The sequence below is a fragment of the Marmota monax genome, unplaced genomic scaffold (assembly GCF_021218885.2).
Source record: "Marmota monax isolate L192 unplaced genomic scaffold, Marmota_monax_Labrador192_F-V1.1 WCK01_AAM20220418_F8-fsc00069, whole genome shotgun sequence".
Classification (NCBI taxonomy): domain Eukaryota; kingdom Metazoa; phylum Chordata; class Mammalia; order Rodentia; family Sciuridae; genus Marmota; species Marmota monax.
Genome location: NW_026695243.1, coordinates 8,912,816 through 8,928,986, shown reverse-complemented (window position 1 = coordinate 8,928,986; position 16,171 = coordinate 8,912,816). Strand labels below are relative to the sequence as shown.

The 16,171-nt window shown below is 42.9% G+C and overlaps 1 protein-coding gene across 2 annotated transcripts in view; it reads left to right on the top strand.

Moving 5' to 3' along the window:
* Positions 1–14,419, top strand: part of Nfx1 (nuclear transcription factor, X-box binding 1) — a 75,947-nt gene extending 61,528 nt beyond the window's left edge. The window contains exons 20-25 of one of the 2 annotated variants that reach the window (XM_046457137.2): positions 1,678–1,776; positions 2,365–2,431; positions 3,102–3,247; positions 4,062–4,166; positions 5,432–6,459; positions 9,817–14,419. In XM_046457137.2, the coding sequence (XP_046313093.1) occupies positions 1,678–1,776; positions 2,365–2,431; positions 3,102–3,247; positions 4,062–4,166; positions 5,432–5,504 (490 nt within the window). In that variant the 3' untranslated portion in view covers positions 5,505–6,459; positions 9,817–14,419. Of the gene's footprint in view, positions 1–1,677; positions 1,777–2,364; positions 2,432–3,101; positions 3,248–4,061; positions 4,167–5,431; positions 6,460–9,816 lie in introns of those variants that run through there. The other variant, XM_058578085.1, reaches the window with a different exon arrangement.
* The last annotated feature ends 1,752 nt before the right edge of the window (positions 14,420–16,171 follow it).

Below are 16,171 nucleotides of genomic sequence, written 5' to 3'. Positions count from 1 at the left end.
ATTAATATATTAAAATGAAGGAAGACATATAAGGCCCTTGCCACAAGCCTGACACATAGTAGTTGCCCAGGAAATATTAGTTACTGATTTAAACTGGCTTTTGCTTTTTTTTTTTTTTTTTTTTTTTTTGGCACAGTGCTGGAGATAGAATCCAGGGCCTTGCACATGCTAGACAAGTGATCTACCAAAGAAAAGAAATGCAAATTTTAAAAAGAAAACTCAATCTAAAGTTAAAATATATGTATATTTCTATTGCAAAAATCAAAAACTAACAGGCCAAATTCAGCTCATAGACAGGTTTTAATTAGTGTTTAAATTTGAATTGGTGGCCTACTAATAAAAACATCAAAGGATCTCCCTCCAAGAATTCTGAAAATTAAGACTGTTTAAAAAACAAAAAATAGGAAAATTTAAGCCATTGCATAGCATGTGTCTATAAATCCACCTGCTCAGGTGGCCAAGGCAGGAGGATCACCTGAGCCCATGAGTTTTGAGACCAGCTTAGGCAAGATAAGGAAACCATGTCTTAAACAAACAAATACGGTACGTATGTTTCCCAGTGAAATTCTTTCTGCTTTTATTTTCCAGATTTTTGTGATGGGATTTTAATTTTGGTGTTTATATGTCCATTTTATGATTTGGTTTTTTTTTTTTTTTTTTTTTTTTTTTTTTTGATGCTGGGGATCAGACCGAACACATTGTGCATGTTAAATATGCAGTCTGCCACAGAGCTACCTTCCTAGCTTAGGTACCTATGTTAAGCCTCAGAGAAAGTCATTCCCCATTGACCATTTCCAGTAATGTCATACACCAGCCTTCTCTTCCCCAAATAATAAAAATCTCTAATATTCAGCTTGCTCAGACCCACATAGGTCTTTTTTTGTTTATTTTATTCTATGAAGACGATACCACATCTTGTTTTCTTTTTTTAGTCATCCATTTTACTGAAATCAAATGGCTAATATATAAGGAACTTAGGACATTGTAATCCCTGTATATTATTACAGTAGTCACCCCTTATCTGCAGTTTTGCTTTCCAGTTTTAGTGACCCACAGTCAACTGCAGATCAAAAATATTAAATGGAAAATTCCAAAAGTAAAAAATTTACTGATTTTAAATTTCACTCTGTTGTTAATAGCCTGATGAAATTTTACACCATCCCCACTCCATCATGTGAGGGATATGAATCACGCCTATGTCCAGTATCCACACTGAATACACTACCCACCTAGTAACCGCTTAGTAACCATCTGAGTTATTAGATTGACTATTGCAATATCACATGTTTATGTTCAAATAACACTTATTGTACTTAATAATGGCTCTGAAGCACAAGAGTAGTGACTGGCAATTCAGATTTGCCGAAGAGAAGAAATGAAGTGTATAAGTAAAAAGGTAAAAGTTCTCAACTTAAGGGGGGAAAAAAAATCACATGTTAACATTGCTAAAATCTGTGCTGTTTTTATTAATCTTTTACTGTACCTAATTCATAAATTAAATTTTATCATAGATATGTATGTATAGGAAAACATATCATGCATAGGGCTTGGTACTATTACAGTTTTAAACATCCATTTGAGGTCTTGGAGCATATCTCCTATAGGTAAGAAAGGACTCTATAAGATAGTTTCCTCTACTCCTTTCCTTATGTTTGCAAAAACTTCTCTCATTTTCAGGAGGTTAGCAGAGGCATTTGATATCAGTGATGATTCTGATCCTTTTAATATACGTTCTTCAGGATCAAAATTCAGTGATAGTTTGAAAGATGATGCCAGGTATGTAACTTTTTTCTATTAATAATGGCTTAGGAGAGTATTTAGTATTTTAACATAGAAACTAATATGTATTCCTTCTGTGACTAAGGCAGGCAAAGTTTATTTACCTATTGTAAAAGATTGGGTGTTGTTTAATAAAAATCCTGCCTTAGTTTTTCAAAACTGTTTCCTTAACTGAACTTTGGTGGGGAGGTGGGTGCCCTGTGGTTGGAGTTGGAGCCTATCAAGAGCTAGAGTAGACTAAATCGTAGCATCTCTGAGCCACATTTCACCTCTGTCCACCCAAGTCTCACAATTACATGATTCTTACTGGGTCAGTAGTAGTTCTTATTTTTCTCCTGTTTCCTGGTGCTCTGATGGCTATGTCTCCTCCTTTCTCTTCTCGTATTTGTTCATATTCATATTCTCTCTCTCTCCCTCCCTCCCTCCCTCTCTCCCCTTTATCATGGCTGTCTGCTATCTGACAGTTCCTGACTTCTTTTCTGCCAGCATTGTACATTGTATGCTACTTTATAGGCAGAGGGTGAGTGGAAGGGATTCTTGGAAGAATAGAAACAAACAAAATTAACTGGTGATTTCTCATTTCAGGAAGGACTTAAAGTTTGTCAGTGATGTTGAGAAGGAAATGGAAACCCTTGTGGAGGCTGTGAATAAGGTTGAAGTCAAAACATCCAACTGGACATTCCTCTAAGGCCAGCTTGATAAGAGATCAAGTCCTAGAAACACCATCAGCTTAGAGTAGTTGTAGAAAAAATTAATAGTTTGCTTGAGGATTCTAATCTTTCCCCAAAACCCAGGCATTATAACATCCATGGAAGCTTGTCTAGGTTCAGTCATTGCAGAAAATAATATGCAGTCAAATTAAATGTTAATAAAAATCACAGCTCAGTGCTTCAGAGGGGGCAAAGAAACTCTGGACAAGGAATGATAGTCACATGACTAAGTAGAATATTTAGAACTCCTGCAAGGCCCTCAGATCTCAGAGGGCTGTGTGTGTGTTAGATAGCACACTCCTTCTTTGTTACTCCAAAGTCAGGACAGAAACTCTTGGATAAAGATAAAACTTTGTATGACTAGTGCTCAAAGAGTAATAGCAGGTAGACTCCTTAAAAAAAGGCCCAAAGCCATGTGCAGTTGCGCATCATTGTAATCTCAGAACTCAGGTAGTTGGTTGAGGCAGGAAGATCACAAATTCAAGGGCGTCAGCAACTTAGCAAGACCGTATCTCAAAATAAAAAGGCCTGAGCTACATCCCCAGCCCAGTTATAAGCATTTTCTATTTTTAAGATGATGTTATCAATCAGTTATCTATTTCCTCAATATAGGGAAAGAATAGTAAGAAAAGCCACAGCTTCCCTCCCATGAACAGAGACCACCGCCGAATCATCCATGACTTGGCCCAAGTTTATGGTCTGGAGAGCGTGAGCTATGACAGTGAACCAAAGCGCAACGTTGTAGTCACTGCCATCAGGTAGGTTAATCTGACTGTCACGGGAAGAACTCAGCAAGGCCAACTGGACCCAGGAGGCAGGGTCTATTGGGATTTGCTTTCCTTTTGTCTCTTCCTTTTGGAAGAATAGAAGGGAAAGCTACTTTGCTGGGCCAGCCTTTCATTATGATCTGAAGATCTGAGCCAGAGTGTGAATTCCATGCTTCATTCCATAAGGCACACATACCCAAAGCCTCATGTGTGCCCTAATCTATGGAAGATGCTAGAGGATTTATTTCTGTAGGTAGAGGGAACAGACCTTGGGGGCCTAAAGGTATGCCTTTTCATCATATCTGTCCCTTTTCCCTTCTGTCTTTTATTCCTCCCTCTGTCCCTCCCTGGCTTCATCTTCCTGGCATGAGAGAAATAGAACAAATGCTGGACTCTGATTCAAGGCATACCATGTGAACAGTATTTTACCATCAAAGGAAACTTAGGCAGTAGTGTGAGCCAGAAGGGGAAAGGGAGGACCTAAGTTGGGTCTGGAAATATAGCTTTTCTAGCATGTGCAAGGCCCTAGGTTTGATCTCCAGCATCACAAAAAATTTTTAAAAAGAACCCAAGGGAGTCAGAGTTTCCCAAGGAAGATAGTGAAGTGTAACATGAGGCAACAGGCCCAGCAGGGGTAGGTGGAAGAGATGGGGTTGAATGCAAGTAACCATGCCCAAGAGAAGACAGGTCATAGTAGAGAGTGCTCAGCAATTATAGTGCCAAAGTCACAAACTGAGTTTCTGACTGTCTGCTTATCTATACAAGTGATCGTCTTTGTTCATTACTGTGTTTTTTGACTCCTCAGGGGGAAGTCCATTTGTCCACCTACCACACTGACAGGTGTGCTTGAAAGGGAAATGCAGACACGACCTCCACCACCAATTCCTCATCACAGACAGCAGACAGACAAGTAAGAATTCTTCAGCTGTTTCCAAAGGGACCTGGCTGGTAGAGACGCCATCAGGGGCTGAACTGGCCTGGGCTGCACCAGCCACTACTGGCCTCTCTGGGCTTGGCCTTAGGGTGCCATGTTCAAATATATAAGGTTTATTTGGCTATCAGACACATTTGTTTAAGCCGCAGAAGACAAGTTTGATGTTTGTAATACCAGTTTCACTCCAGGGAGTACAGTGACTGGACATAATTTCCACAATATAGGTAGAAAATGGATTTAGTCTGTCATAACTAATGATTTAGAACTGGAACATCACATAATTAACAATAGTCACTCTGGAGATGAAAGTGGGATTGGGGGTAAGAATTAGGCAGTGAAGAGGGTGAGTGGGGACTTCCACATTTTTTTGTCTACTTCTAAGTGGCTTGAATTATTTTTACCACAAAAACACATTCGTGATTTAAAGAAGAAAACAAGTTGGCAAGTAGCAAGTCTGCCAGATGTTTTCTCAAACAGGAGCAGGGAAAGAGCATATCCTCACTCTCTTCCTCTCCTTTGTCAAGAGGGGAGCCCAGCTGCCCTATTATGACCAAGGCAGCATGTCTGAAAGTTACTCTGAAACCTAGAGAGTCTCTACTCCTTTCTGGCCTTCCACTCAGAAATCCTAGCAGTAACTGTTCTGTACTTCCTGCACAAAACCTCTGGAAGGATAATAAGAGCAGTTTACAGAGTCACCATGAGGGTCAGAGCAATTGGTATTTCTATGTCTAAGCCTCAGCCAAGGGCCATGTAGCTCCATAGAGCCAGCTCCTCTCTACCCCTGGAAACCAAGCAGCCTGGACTCTGATGAACACTGTTCATTGGCTTATTTATGCCATGCTACCTTTTTTGTTTTTAACTTGTTTGATTTTGCTATAAAACTACTATGGAAGGCCAGACATGGCAGCACCTGCCGGTGATTCCAGCCAACATGGTAGGCTAAGAAAGGAGGATAGCAAGCTCAAGGCTTCAACAACTTACAACTTAGTGAGACCCTGTCTCTAAATTTAAAAAAAAAAAAAAAAAATACTGTTATGGAGAAACTTTCAGGTTAGAATGGTATTAACTAATAAACACCTGTGTACCCATCACCAAATTTCAATAACCACCAGCTCGCATTTGCCTCTCTATCTTATCAAAGCTTCACAAGTGGCTAATCTGCTGATCCTTAACTTTCTGAAGACCTGTGTCTCTTTCCCCCAAAGAAGAAAAGATTGATTGTTCTTTTGTTTGCTTTTCAGGAATCCTGGGAGCAGTAATTTACAGAAGATAGCAAAGGAGCCAGTAATTGACTACTTTGATGTCCAGGACTGAGATCGAGATGCACTTAGATAAAAGAATAATTAGATGTAGTGGAGACTTATTTGCCAGCAGATAAATCATGCTTGTTCCTCACTGCCTGGCAGACCACAGCCTCATGTGCTGTCTTGTACTGATACATCCAAGCATGAGTGTTTCAGAAATCCCCTTGTCTATTCCTACATGTATAAAGTGTTTCGCTATGGCCAGATCTCTGATTGTATGGTCACTAGGTTTTCAGTGATATATTTAAAGAGTCTCCTCAAATCATCACTGTGATTGCTCTGAGGGTTGGGGGAATATTGGGTTTTATTTGGACAAATCAGAATTTTTGCCCAAAACTGGCTTCATGGCACTTAGTCATAGTTTCAGTTTTCCCAGTTGTTCCTCCTCCTGAAAATGCTTGCAACATCAGATAGATCTCTGCAAATTCTCAGCCTGAAATACCAAATACTAAATTTGTACACCAAATTTGAAATCACTCCTGTCATCTTAAACCTAACCATCTTTCCTAAGTGTTACTGTATTTTGCCAAAAGCTGTCTTGGAGCTATCTAGATGAACTTCTTTTTAATGTTTCCTAATACTGTCAGTTCTAGACCTACAAGAAAGTCAGGTTGCTTTATAGAATTCCGTTTTCTCAAGTTCCTGATGCTTCTTATACCACATCACTGAGCCTGTCCAGTGACAGTTTAGCCATCTCCCATAATAAAGGGCGTAGAACAAGCTTTTCCTTTTACCAGATTCACACTGTGGCCTCTATGAACTGACTAGTGTAATCCTAACTCCTCTCTGGTTGATAAAGAGTCTCATATAGACAACTGTCCTGCATTGCTTTTTCCTAGGCCTTCAACAGCCATGTTGATTTTCTCTGAGCTCTGGACCTCTGAATATTCAAAGAAGTATGTGGATAGTCCAGAGTTTATGCCCAGAAGCCCACTGGAGGCATTCTTCAGGCTCCTTTAAAGCAGGTGTGTCAACAGTTAAATTAATTTGGCTCCCTTTGCATTGGTAACCCTCTAGTATGGAGACCAGATTTCCAGCAGCTTCCTTCTGCTTCAAAACAAACCTTGATCCCCAGAGCAGCAGAAGGAAATTTGAGATGTGAAATTCCAAATTCAGGCATTTTTGTAAGAAGAGCAGGGTTTCCCTTTGGTCCTCACCCAACCTACTTTGAAAGATTGAGGTATAGCATGGGAACAGACAAGAAATGACAGAAAACAACAAAACTTCCTCTCTTTGGGCCCATTTAGCATAGGGTCTGTGACCCTACACACAGTAGAAATACCACAAGCATCTGTTAGGTCTTTAAAGTGGTGGATTAGGTGGGTGAACTCTGTGAAGGCATCTCAGAATCAGCAGGAGGCAAGAGGTCTGACTTCAGGTTCTAACTCTGCTCACAACTTGCCACTTGATGGAGTGGAAGTTTCACCTACCTCATCAGGGTTGTGAGGATTAAATGAAAAGCAGATATGGAGGTGCCTGATTCATCAGAGGAACTCAAAGTTCATGAAAATTACATTTGGTATCTGGAAAAATTGGTAAGCATTTCTCCAGAATGCTATCCAAATAAAGGGATGGAATGCCTACCAGGCTGCTCCTTATGAATGGCTGCATGCTTTCCAGATGCCACTTGTGTATTGGGACTACGAGAGGCAGATGTGCCGGGGCTTGAGGAAGAATTGTTCAGATTGGGATGAGACTGGAAAGGTAGATGTGTGTCAGCTGATGAGAACCACTGATGAACTCTAAGTAGAACAGCATGGCCAAATTCCTAATCCAGAGCAACAGTCAGGAAATATTTCTGTAAGCAACTAGAGTAATAGACTTTGTGCAACTTACAGTTTCTGTTAACAACTAGACAACTCTGCCATTGTGTGAACACAGCCATAGATAGTACATAATCTCACCTTACTTAGAATCACGTTTAGGGGGCTAGAGTTGTAGCTCAGTGGTAGAACGCTTTTGCCTAGCATGTGTGAGGCACATAAATAAAATAAATGTCCAGGGGCTGGGGCTATAGCTCAGTAGTAGAGCACTTGCCTAAAGTGTGAGGCACTGAGTTTGATCCTTAACACTACATAAAAATAAATAAAGGCATTCTGTACATCTATAACTATAAAAAAAATTTTTAAAAAATAAAGGTCCATCAACAACTAAAAAAAAATTTAAAGAAAAATCACTTGTAACTTATATATGTTACAAAATATACTTTTGACTTTTTCCCAGCCATTTAAAAATTGTAGGGCAGGGCATATAGCTCAGTGGTAGAACACTTGCCTGGTTGCCTGAAGCTTCCATCCCCCAGCCCTGGTGGGGGACAGGGAAAAACATGAGGATATTTGGGTTAGGATGTAGCTCAGTGGAACAGCACTTGCCTGGCAAATTTTTAAATTGTGAATTACATTCTTAGCTCATGGGTTGTGCAAAAACGGGCAGCAGGCTAGATTTTTTTTATTTTTATTTTTATTTTTTTTTTCCTTTCGTACCAGGGATTGAACCCAGGGGCACTTAACCACTGAGCCACGTCCCCAGACCTTTTTAATATTTTATTAGAGACAGGGTCTCGCTACGTTGCTGAGGCTGGCTTTGAACTCATGATCTCCTGCCTCAGCCTCCCCAGCTATTGGGATTACTGCCAACACAACTGGCTAGCAAGCTTGATTTGACCATGGACCTTATATTACTACCCTGTTCTAGAGAAGCCTCTTAGGTAAAAGTGTGTGAAAAGGATCGGAAGGCAGTTTTGATATATGAAGCAGAACCAAGAGGCTGCAGAGGTGATCCAGAGATCCAGATAAAAGAGGATGAGGGTGATAAGATTTGACCCTGCAAAGAAGAGATTCAGATCAGGGAGTTAGGATATGATGCCTGGGGTCTGCAGGGGAACCAGCCCGCTTCTGAGCTCCAAGGGAGCCCCAGGCCACCTCAGCAAGGGAATACTGTTTCTCATAGGTCTGTCTGATTCTTCACAGCACAAGCAGTCTTGAATACAATTTTACACTTAGATCCTGTGTTTTAAGGGAATCTGTGGACCAGGATCCCACACCATTGCTTCTTGAGAATCGGGTCCTGTCTTCTCCCCCTTCCAGTTCTACACTTTCTTAACAGGATTTCTTTCATGGGTCAGAATTTTCCAGAAACCAAACTCTTATCTCTGGAATTCCCTCTGGCTTGTCTTGCAGGACTGGCTCCTCTCAGCAGCAGTGCCAGTCTGATGCAATGGGTGGGAGGACTGGAGATGAAGCAGGCCCTCCTGATTGCAGGATCTGCCTGAAACAGCTCTGGATCCTGTCTTAGCCATGCCTGAGAACAGATCAGGGAGGGGAAAATGGAATGTCAGACTTGAGGGAAATGCAAAGTCCAAGTAATTGGGTCCTGTAGATTTAAGATTGGGGGTGGGGGGTGCCCTTCCTATGATGCTGGCCTTCTTGCTTCATGCCTGAAAGCCTGGGGACCTTGTTTCCTAAGAGAACCTTGCCAGGGTACCTCTTCATTAGTCTACTCACCCACAACCCAAGGGAAAGTTCTGCCTCCCAAACCCCAGACAGCTTTAGCATGGATGTCCCATACTGTCTTCCATGGTCTTTAGAGTGTGAGGATCCCCAGGAGATTTCAAAGCCACTCTGACCCCTCTATCTACAAAGGCTAATCCAAGAAGAGACATGCCACATTAGGCCTTGTGTTTGCCAACCTAGAAGCATCCTGTACCAGGAGGGAGATGACTCCTCAGAAAATTGAGTTGTTTGCCTCTCTGATATCTGCAAACAGAGCTCATGTGGAAGTCCTGCCCATGACCAGGTTTGCCCTGAGCTCAGGCTTTATGAGGTTGCTTTTTCTGATGCACAGCCTCCTGGAAAACCTGAGAAAAAGCTAAATATATAGAATTTCTGTCTTGCTGCCTCAATTCTCTCCTTGGGCAGTTTCTTAACAGTGAGCATTGGTTTCTGCATCTGAGGTAATGGGTCCTGCCCATGTGCTGTCCTGAGTTGTCTTGAGGGTAACACTTGGGTCATAAAGATCAAGAGAGTCTCCCCATGCCACATGGCATCAGCATAGTCAAGCCTCAAGCCTATACCAGGACAGCCTCAGCAAGTAACTACTGGGGGTCAGGGGAGGAACAACAGTAGTCAACTGCCTTGGCAAGGACAGTAGCTTTCAGTCACCTCACCATGTACTCCCTTCACCCACTTCACCCAACATGAGTGAGTCAAGTCCTCATCTCCTCACACTTGTCCAGGAGTCTCTTCTAAAAGTAGATAACAGTTATAGAGAACATAGAAGGTACTGAACACAGTGCCTTCTATGTTCTTTTTCATTCCTCAAAGCCCCAGAAAATATGTATTTGAAACCCCTTCACTAGTGGGGAGAGTGAGATCACTTACCCAGCTCACTCAGTGGACAACTGAGGATCTGAAATTCCTACTGAACTCCTGTATCTTCTCACGCCAAGCAGAGGCAACTTGGACAGCTCATTTGGAGTCCCTGGAGGAAGATGGCCCAGGTCAGGTCAAATGGGAACAAAGCTTATATCTATGACCCCAAGCAGAATAACCAGAGGATAGGACTTTTCCCACAATGACCACTAGGGTGCAGTATGGATCCCCAAACCAGATGGGTGGGGGAGTGTTCACATTGCCTCAGGAAAACTATTTAAAACATTTGAGTGGCATTTATAACCGGTGTATTTAAAATTTATCACATTTGCATTCCTTTTTTTAATACTGCCTTCTCTCTACTTGTTGATATACAGAGCATAGGCACAGGGGGAAAACATAAGGCATGCAGATATCTGAAGGAATAGTCTTCAAAATATGGAACAGCCATTGCAAAGGTTCTACAGTGGAAACATGCACCGTGAAGGAACAGCAAGGCCATCGGGCTGTAGGGGAGAGTAGCAGGGATCGGAAAGGTAACAGAATTTGTTGGTGTCAGGCCTTGTCAGCCACTGGAAGATTTAGGACAGGAAAGATCTCACACATTTTTAAAAATAATCATCCAGCTTCTGTATTGAGTCTAGATGCCTGGGCAAGGGAAGAGGTTTAGGAAAACCGTCAGAAGACCACTGCTGTAGGGCTGGGGATATGACTCAGTGGTAGAGCATTTACCTGTCATGCATGAGGCCCTGGGTTTGATCCCTAGCACTGGAGAGGTGGAAAAATAAATAAATAAAGATGATCACTGCTGAAATCAGAGAGACAATAGTGACTTGAGCTGGGGTGGTGAAAGTGGTTGTATTCTGGATACATTTGCAGGTAACACCTAAGAGATTTACTGACATGTGGGATGTGAGAGAGAAGAGGAGTCAGGAATGACTTCAACGTTTTTGGCCTGAGCAGTTGGAAGACTGAATTTGCCATTTACTGAGATAGGAAAGAATGTGGGAGGAGCAGGTTTGGGGGATGAAAATCTGTCCAGTAGGTGGTTGTACATGGGAGTCTGAAGTCTGGAGTTTGGACTGGGCTAGAGATCTAATTTTGGGGATCTGTTGCATATAATGGTATTTAAAGGCTGATGAGATCATAACTGGAGGGCGGGGAAAGAGAAGAGGCACAAGGACTAAGCCCTGAGCGTTCTATCATCAAGGGGACAGGGAGCTGAGAACAGGGTGGAAGAGCTGAGGAGTGGCACCTCCATCCACTGTCTGCCTTGCTTCCTATTCTACCATGGCTCTCTGCTTCTGCAGCACAGCCACCTCATGTCCCTGGTGAACAAGAGTGGCCTGGTGCATCATCTTTTCTTTGCTATCCCCTGACCTAGAGCCAGAGGCCAGGACAAATATGAGGGAATGACAGAATGGAGGCAGGAACACATTCTTAAAGGGCCTGGCAGGGCTCATCCCATGACCTGTTGCAGCCCTCATTTGAGGAATTCTCCTTATCAGCCTTATTGGGTCCCTGGAGACTCAGTTCAAGATTTATGGCCTCAAGTGTGCCTGGGTTATGTGGCTCTGAGTTTTGTGTCTTCTCCCTCAATCCCTGACCCAGCCTCTCAGCCTACAGCCTCCACTCACCCAATCCTCCCCCAGGATCCAGAGTAACCTCTACAGATGCCCTCTAGCATTTCTACCTTGGCCCCTGGACACAAACAAGAATCCCAAGACTGTGAACTCTTACAAACTCCACCCAGCCTTGCTACATCACATGGTAATGCTAGTGGCAGAATTAAACCTGAAGCACTTCACTTTCACTGAACTTCATTATCCATTATCCTCCTTTACAGGTAAAGAAATTAAGGCCTAGAAAGGTTAAATAATCCACCCAAAGTTCAGTGGTAGACATTGAAGTGTTAGATTGTTTTAAATTTGGGAAGTTTTATTGTTTTTGTTACTGTTTTGTTTGTTTGCTTTAGGACAGGGTCTCCCAATATTGCCAAGGCTGACCTCAAAACTCCTGGGCTCAAGCAATCTAATCCTCTTGCTTTAGCCTCCTTAGTAGCTGGAACTATTCACATGCACCACTGCACCTGGTTGTTCTTTTGTTTTGTTTTGTTTTTAGTTGTTGTTGGACTTTTTTTTTTTTTTTTTAATGTGGTGCTGAGAATCAAAACCAGTGCCTCATTCATGCTAAGGAAGTTCTCTACCACTGAGCCACAACCCAGCCCCTGCACCTGGTCATTATTTCCTAAGTGTTTTATTGTTATTCTCACTGTTCCTATATGTTATTTGTACCCTTGCTTACAAAATAATATTTCACAATTTAAAACCAAACAAACTAGTTAAGGTCACATCTTCAGGTACCAGGTTAATGCACAGGCTTCAGAGACACATTGACAAGGCTAGAGTCCCCTGTACGGCCCATCTCTCTAGCTTCCTTGTAAGATGGGCCTGACGACATGAAGATACAAGAGGGTGCGTAGTGCTAACAGCAAACATATATACTCCCCTGTCTTCATGCAGCTCTGTAAAATTAGATTATTATCCCATCTTAACTGAGGTCATATGGCTAGTGAGTGGCAGAGTAGATGTTTGAATCCAGGCAGGCTGGCTTCGGTGTATTCAGCATAAGCCCATGCTATATGCAGAATGGCTGAGATCACTATGCTCTACTGTTCCCACTCTAAGACCAGTGCAGAAATGGGTGTGGAGCCAAAATTGGGCTGCACTATTGGGAGTGGCCACAGCTTTATCAGCCCTAGGGCTGAGCCTAAAATGGCTGCTGCTTCCTAAACTTCAGGAACCCATCTGAGGGAGGAAACAGTAAAACCAGTCAGATCAGGGTACTGCTATTTTTCCTTAGAAGCCCTAGGAGAAAGAGAGAGTGAGCCAGACAGGGAATAAGAGGCTCTTGGCCAAGCTGAGATCACCAGGCGGAGGATCAAACCTTTGCAAAACCTTGGAAGGACTAGGAGTTGTTCCTGTCCCATTGCTATCCCCATCTCAGCTGGAGAAGGGGCAGGATGGAGAGGGATCATAGCATGAGGCTACAAAGTGCCAGAAGTCAGAGCTAGGAGACCCGCAGACACTAACAGATCCAAGTTTCATTGAATAGACAGGAAACCAAGGCCCAGAGAGTGGAAGGGTACTGTTCAGATCACATAGTCTGTGCTGGGATTGGGAGAATGGGAGGAAAGAAATGTGGGTATGTGGGGGGCGGGGGTACACATCCCCAAAGCCAAGAGCAAGAACCCATAAGGTGGGCTGGGGTTGTGGCTCAGTGGTAGAGCACTTGCCAAGCATGTGTGAGGCACTGGGTTCAATCCTCAGCACCACATATAAATAAATGAATAAAATAAAGATCCAGCAACATCTAAAAAAATGAAAAAGAAAAAAAAAAAAAGAACCCATGTTCTGTGATGCCCATCTCACCCATTCCTGCTGCTTCCTTCCTGCCATTCTCTAGAGACTTCTTCCCTCACTCCTGCCCAGCCCTTGTCCTCTCCTCCCCTGGGCCTGTCCTCAGTCCACCCACTCACTTCTCTGACCTCATCTTCTTCCACTTCCCACTCCCTCTTTCCCTTCCAGCTCAGCAGCCCCTCTTAACTTCCTTCTTTATGGCTTTTCACCAGCCATTTCTTCAGCTTAGCATACATTTTCCTCATGTGTTCACATGGCTCATCCTTCAGCCCCTCCAGGTCCTTCCTCAAAATTGTCTTCTCAATGAGGCTTTCTGCTTTTCTCACTTCCCCACACTTCCCATTCCCCCTTCCTGATTTTCCTTCTTAGCGTCTATCATTAACATACCATATATTTTGCACAGGATGTAAGTTCAGTAAGAACAAGGACTTTTGTTTGTCTTCCTTGTGCCTATATCCTCAACACTAGAATGTCATGTGCCATACTGTAGGCTTTCAACCAGTGTCTGCTGAGAGAATAGGAAGACTTGCTCTGTGACTGCGGTCAGGACTCATCAGAGCCTGACATTGGGACCAGAACCTAAAATAGGTACAGGCAATAAACCTCCTACAAGGTTTATTGGCAGGGCAGTGGAAAGCAGGCAGATGGACCTATTGGCTGTCCTGCTTCTGAAACAGCAAGGAGGGCCCTGCTTCCCCCACCAAGGTTTCCTGCTCAATGTAAGTTGTTTTTGAATAATTGTTTCCACCAATGACCAAGTTCAGGAGCTGCTCACTCCTTTCCCCAAGCTTTCCAGCAACCTTTACATGTACAATGGGCCTGAACTTAACTGACCTTCTTCAGGTGGCAGAGTAAGCACCTCTTTCATTTTTTGTAAGCTGAGTGCAGACAGACTGAGTGCACATGTGCAGATCCCAGTGTCAAGGGAAAAGCCTGGTGCTGAGAACAAAGATCTGAAAACAAGTGTGCAGAAATTCTGAGCTCAGTGTGCAACAGCTGACTGTGCCTGCCGGATCCCACCCCTTCTGTGTTAGCTTTGCTCCTGGTGTCCTCAGCAAACGGTTCAGGAAACCTGTCCATGCACTGTTTCCCTTGTACTCAAGCACACACCCCAATAAAGCCTCATTCAGATGGTATTGCTTGCCTCTTTGTGATTTCTATCTCAACTGAGCTAAAGAATTCTCAGATTAGCTGTTAACACTAAGAGCTGGGATCATCAGAAAGAGCTATGCTTTGCCTTTTCATGATTTCTATCCCCAGTTGAGTGAAAAACACCCCACACTGATTAGTAACACCTCCAGGGCCACCTCCCGAGAACATGAGGATGCCAGAGTGTTCGGTGAGGGATAGAGGAGGGCAGGACCCAGAGATCTGCCTCTCATGTGATTGAGGTCTTAGGATCATGTTCCTCTGAAATATCAGGAATGAAAAAGGCCACCTCATGCTCATGGGACCACTGAAGCTGAGAGGGGAAAGGAATGCAACAGGATCAAAGAGGGAGGCCCTGTATAGCTGACTGTCAGCCCTTCCCTGATCACTGTTGGCCCTGCTTCCCCTGACTCTGTTCCTCTCAGCATGGACATCAGACATAAGCCTCTCCCCTCCATCCCTGGATTCTCTGTGATTTTAGCAGGCCATACTTGTCATCCCCAACCCCAATCCTTTTTTTTTTGAACCAGGAATTGAACTCAGGGTTGCCTAACCAGTGAGCCACATTCCCTGCTTTTTATGTTTTATTTTGAGACTGACTTGGAATTTGTGATCCTCCTGCCTCAGCCACCTCAGCTCCTGGGATTACAGGAGTGAGCCACCATGCCCAGCCCCCAGCCCCAATTCTTACACTGCAGCTATTCTTTTTTTTTTTTTTGGTAGTGCTGGGGATTAAAACCCAGGGCCTTAAGCATGCAAGGCACTCTACCAACCGAGTTATATCCCCAGCCCTCTGCAGCTATTCTTTGTGTTTTTAGATACATGACCCATGCATACAAAAATACATATCACATTTACATGATCCATACATACATAAATATATATCACATTTATGTTACCACATAACAAATTCTAAATGTTTTAGCACATCTAAACCCAAGCATAACATTCATAAATTTACCTCCAGCCCCAGAACTAGAAAATTATTAAAAGCTTACAATACCTTTGAGCTCTAGGTAACACCCCTATCTCCCTGGGGAAATCATTTTTTTTCAACAGTATTATCACATACATGTATGTGCCCTGAAGGATATATTAATTTTTCTTGTCTTTCATCTGTAAAACTGAAATCAAGCTGGGTGCACATGCCTGTAATCCCAGCAACTCAGGAGGCTGAGGCAGAAGGATTGCAGGTTCAAGAACAGCCTCAGCAACTTAGCAAAGCCCTAAGCAACTTAGTGAAGCCCTGTCTCAAAATAAAAAATAAATGGGTTCAATCCCCGACACCCCACAAAAATAAATAAATAAATAAAAAATAAAAAGAGGGCTGGGGTTGTGGCTCAGAGGTAGAGTGCTCGCCTACCATGTGTGAGGCACTGGGTTTGATCCTCAGCACCACATAAAAATAAAATATTGTGTCCACCTCTAACTAAAAAATATTTTAAAATAAATAAAATAAAAAGAGTTGGGGGTGTTGGGGTTGTCACTCAGTGGTAGAACGCTCACCTAGCATGTGCAAGGCCCTGGGTTCCATTCTCAGCACCACACAAAAACAAATAAATAAAGGTATTATGTGTAACTACAACTAAAAAGTAAATGTTTTTTTAAAAAAAGTTGGGGATGTGGCTCAGTTGCTAAGCACCAGTGGGTTCAATCCTCAATCCCCAAAAAACTAGAATCATATTGTATAGAGTCTACTGTATTGCTTTCTATGCCTTCAAATGTTCTCCATATTGTTA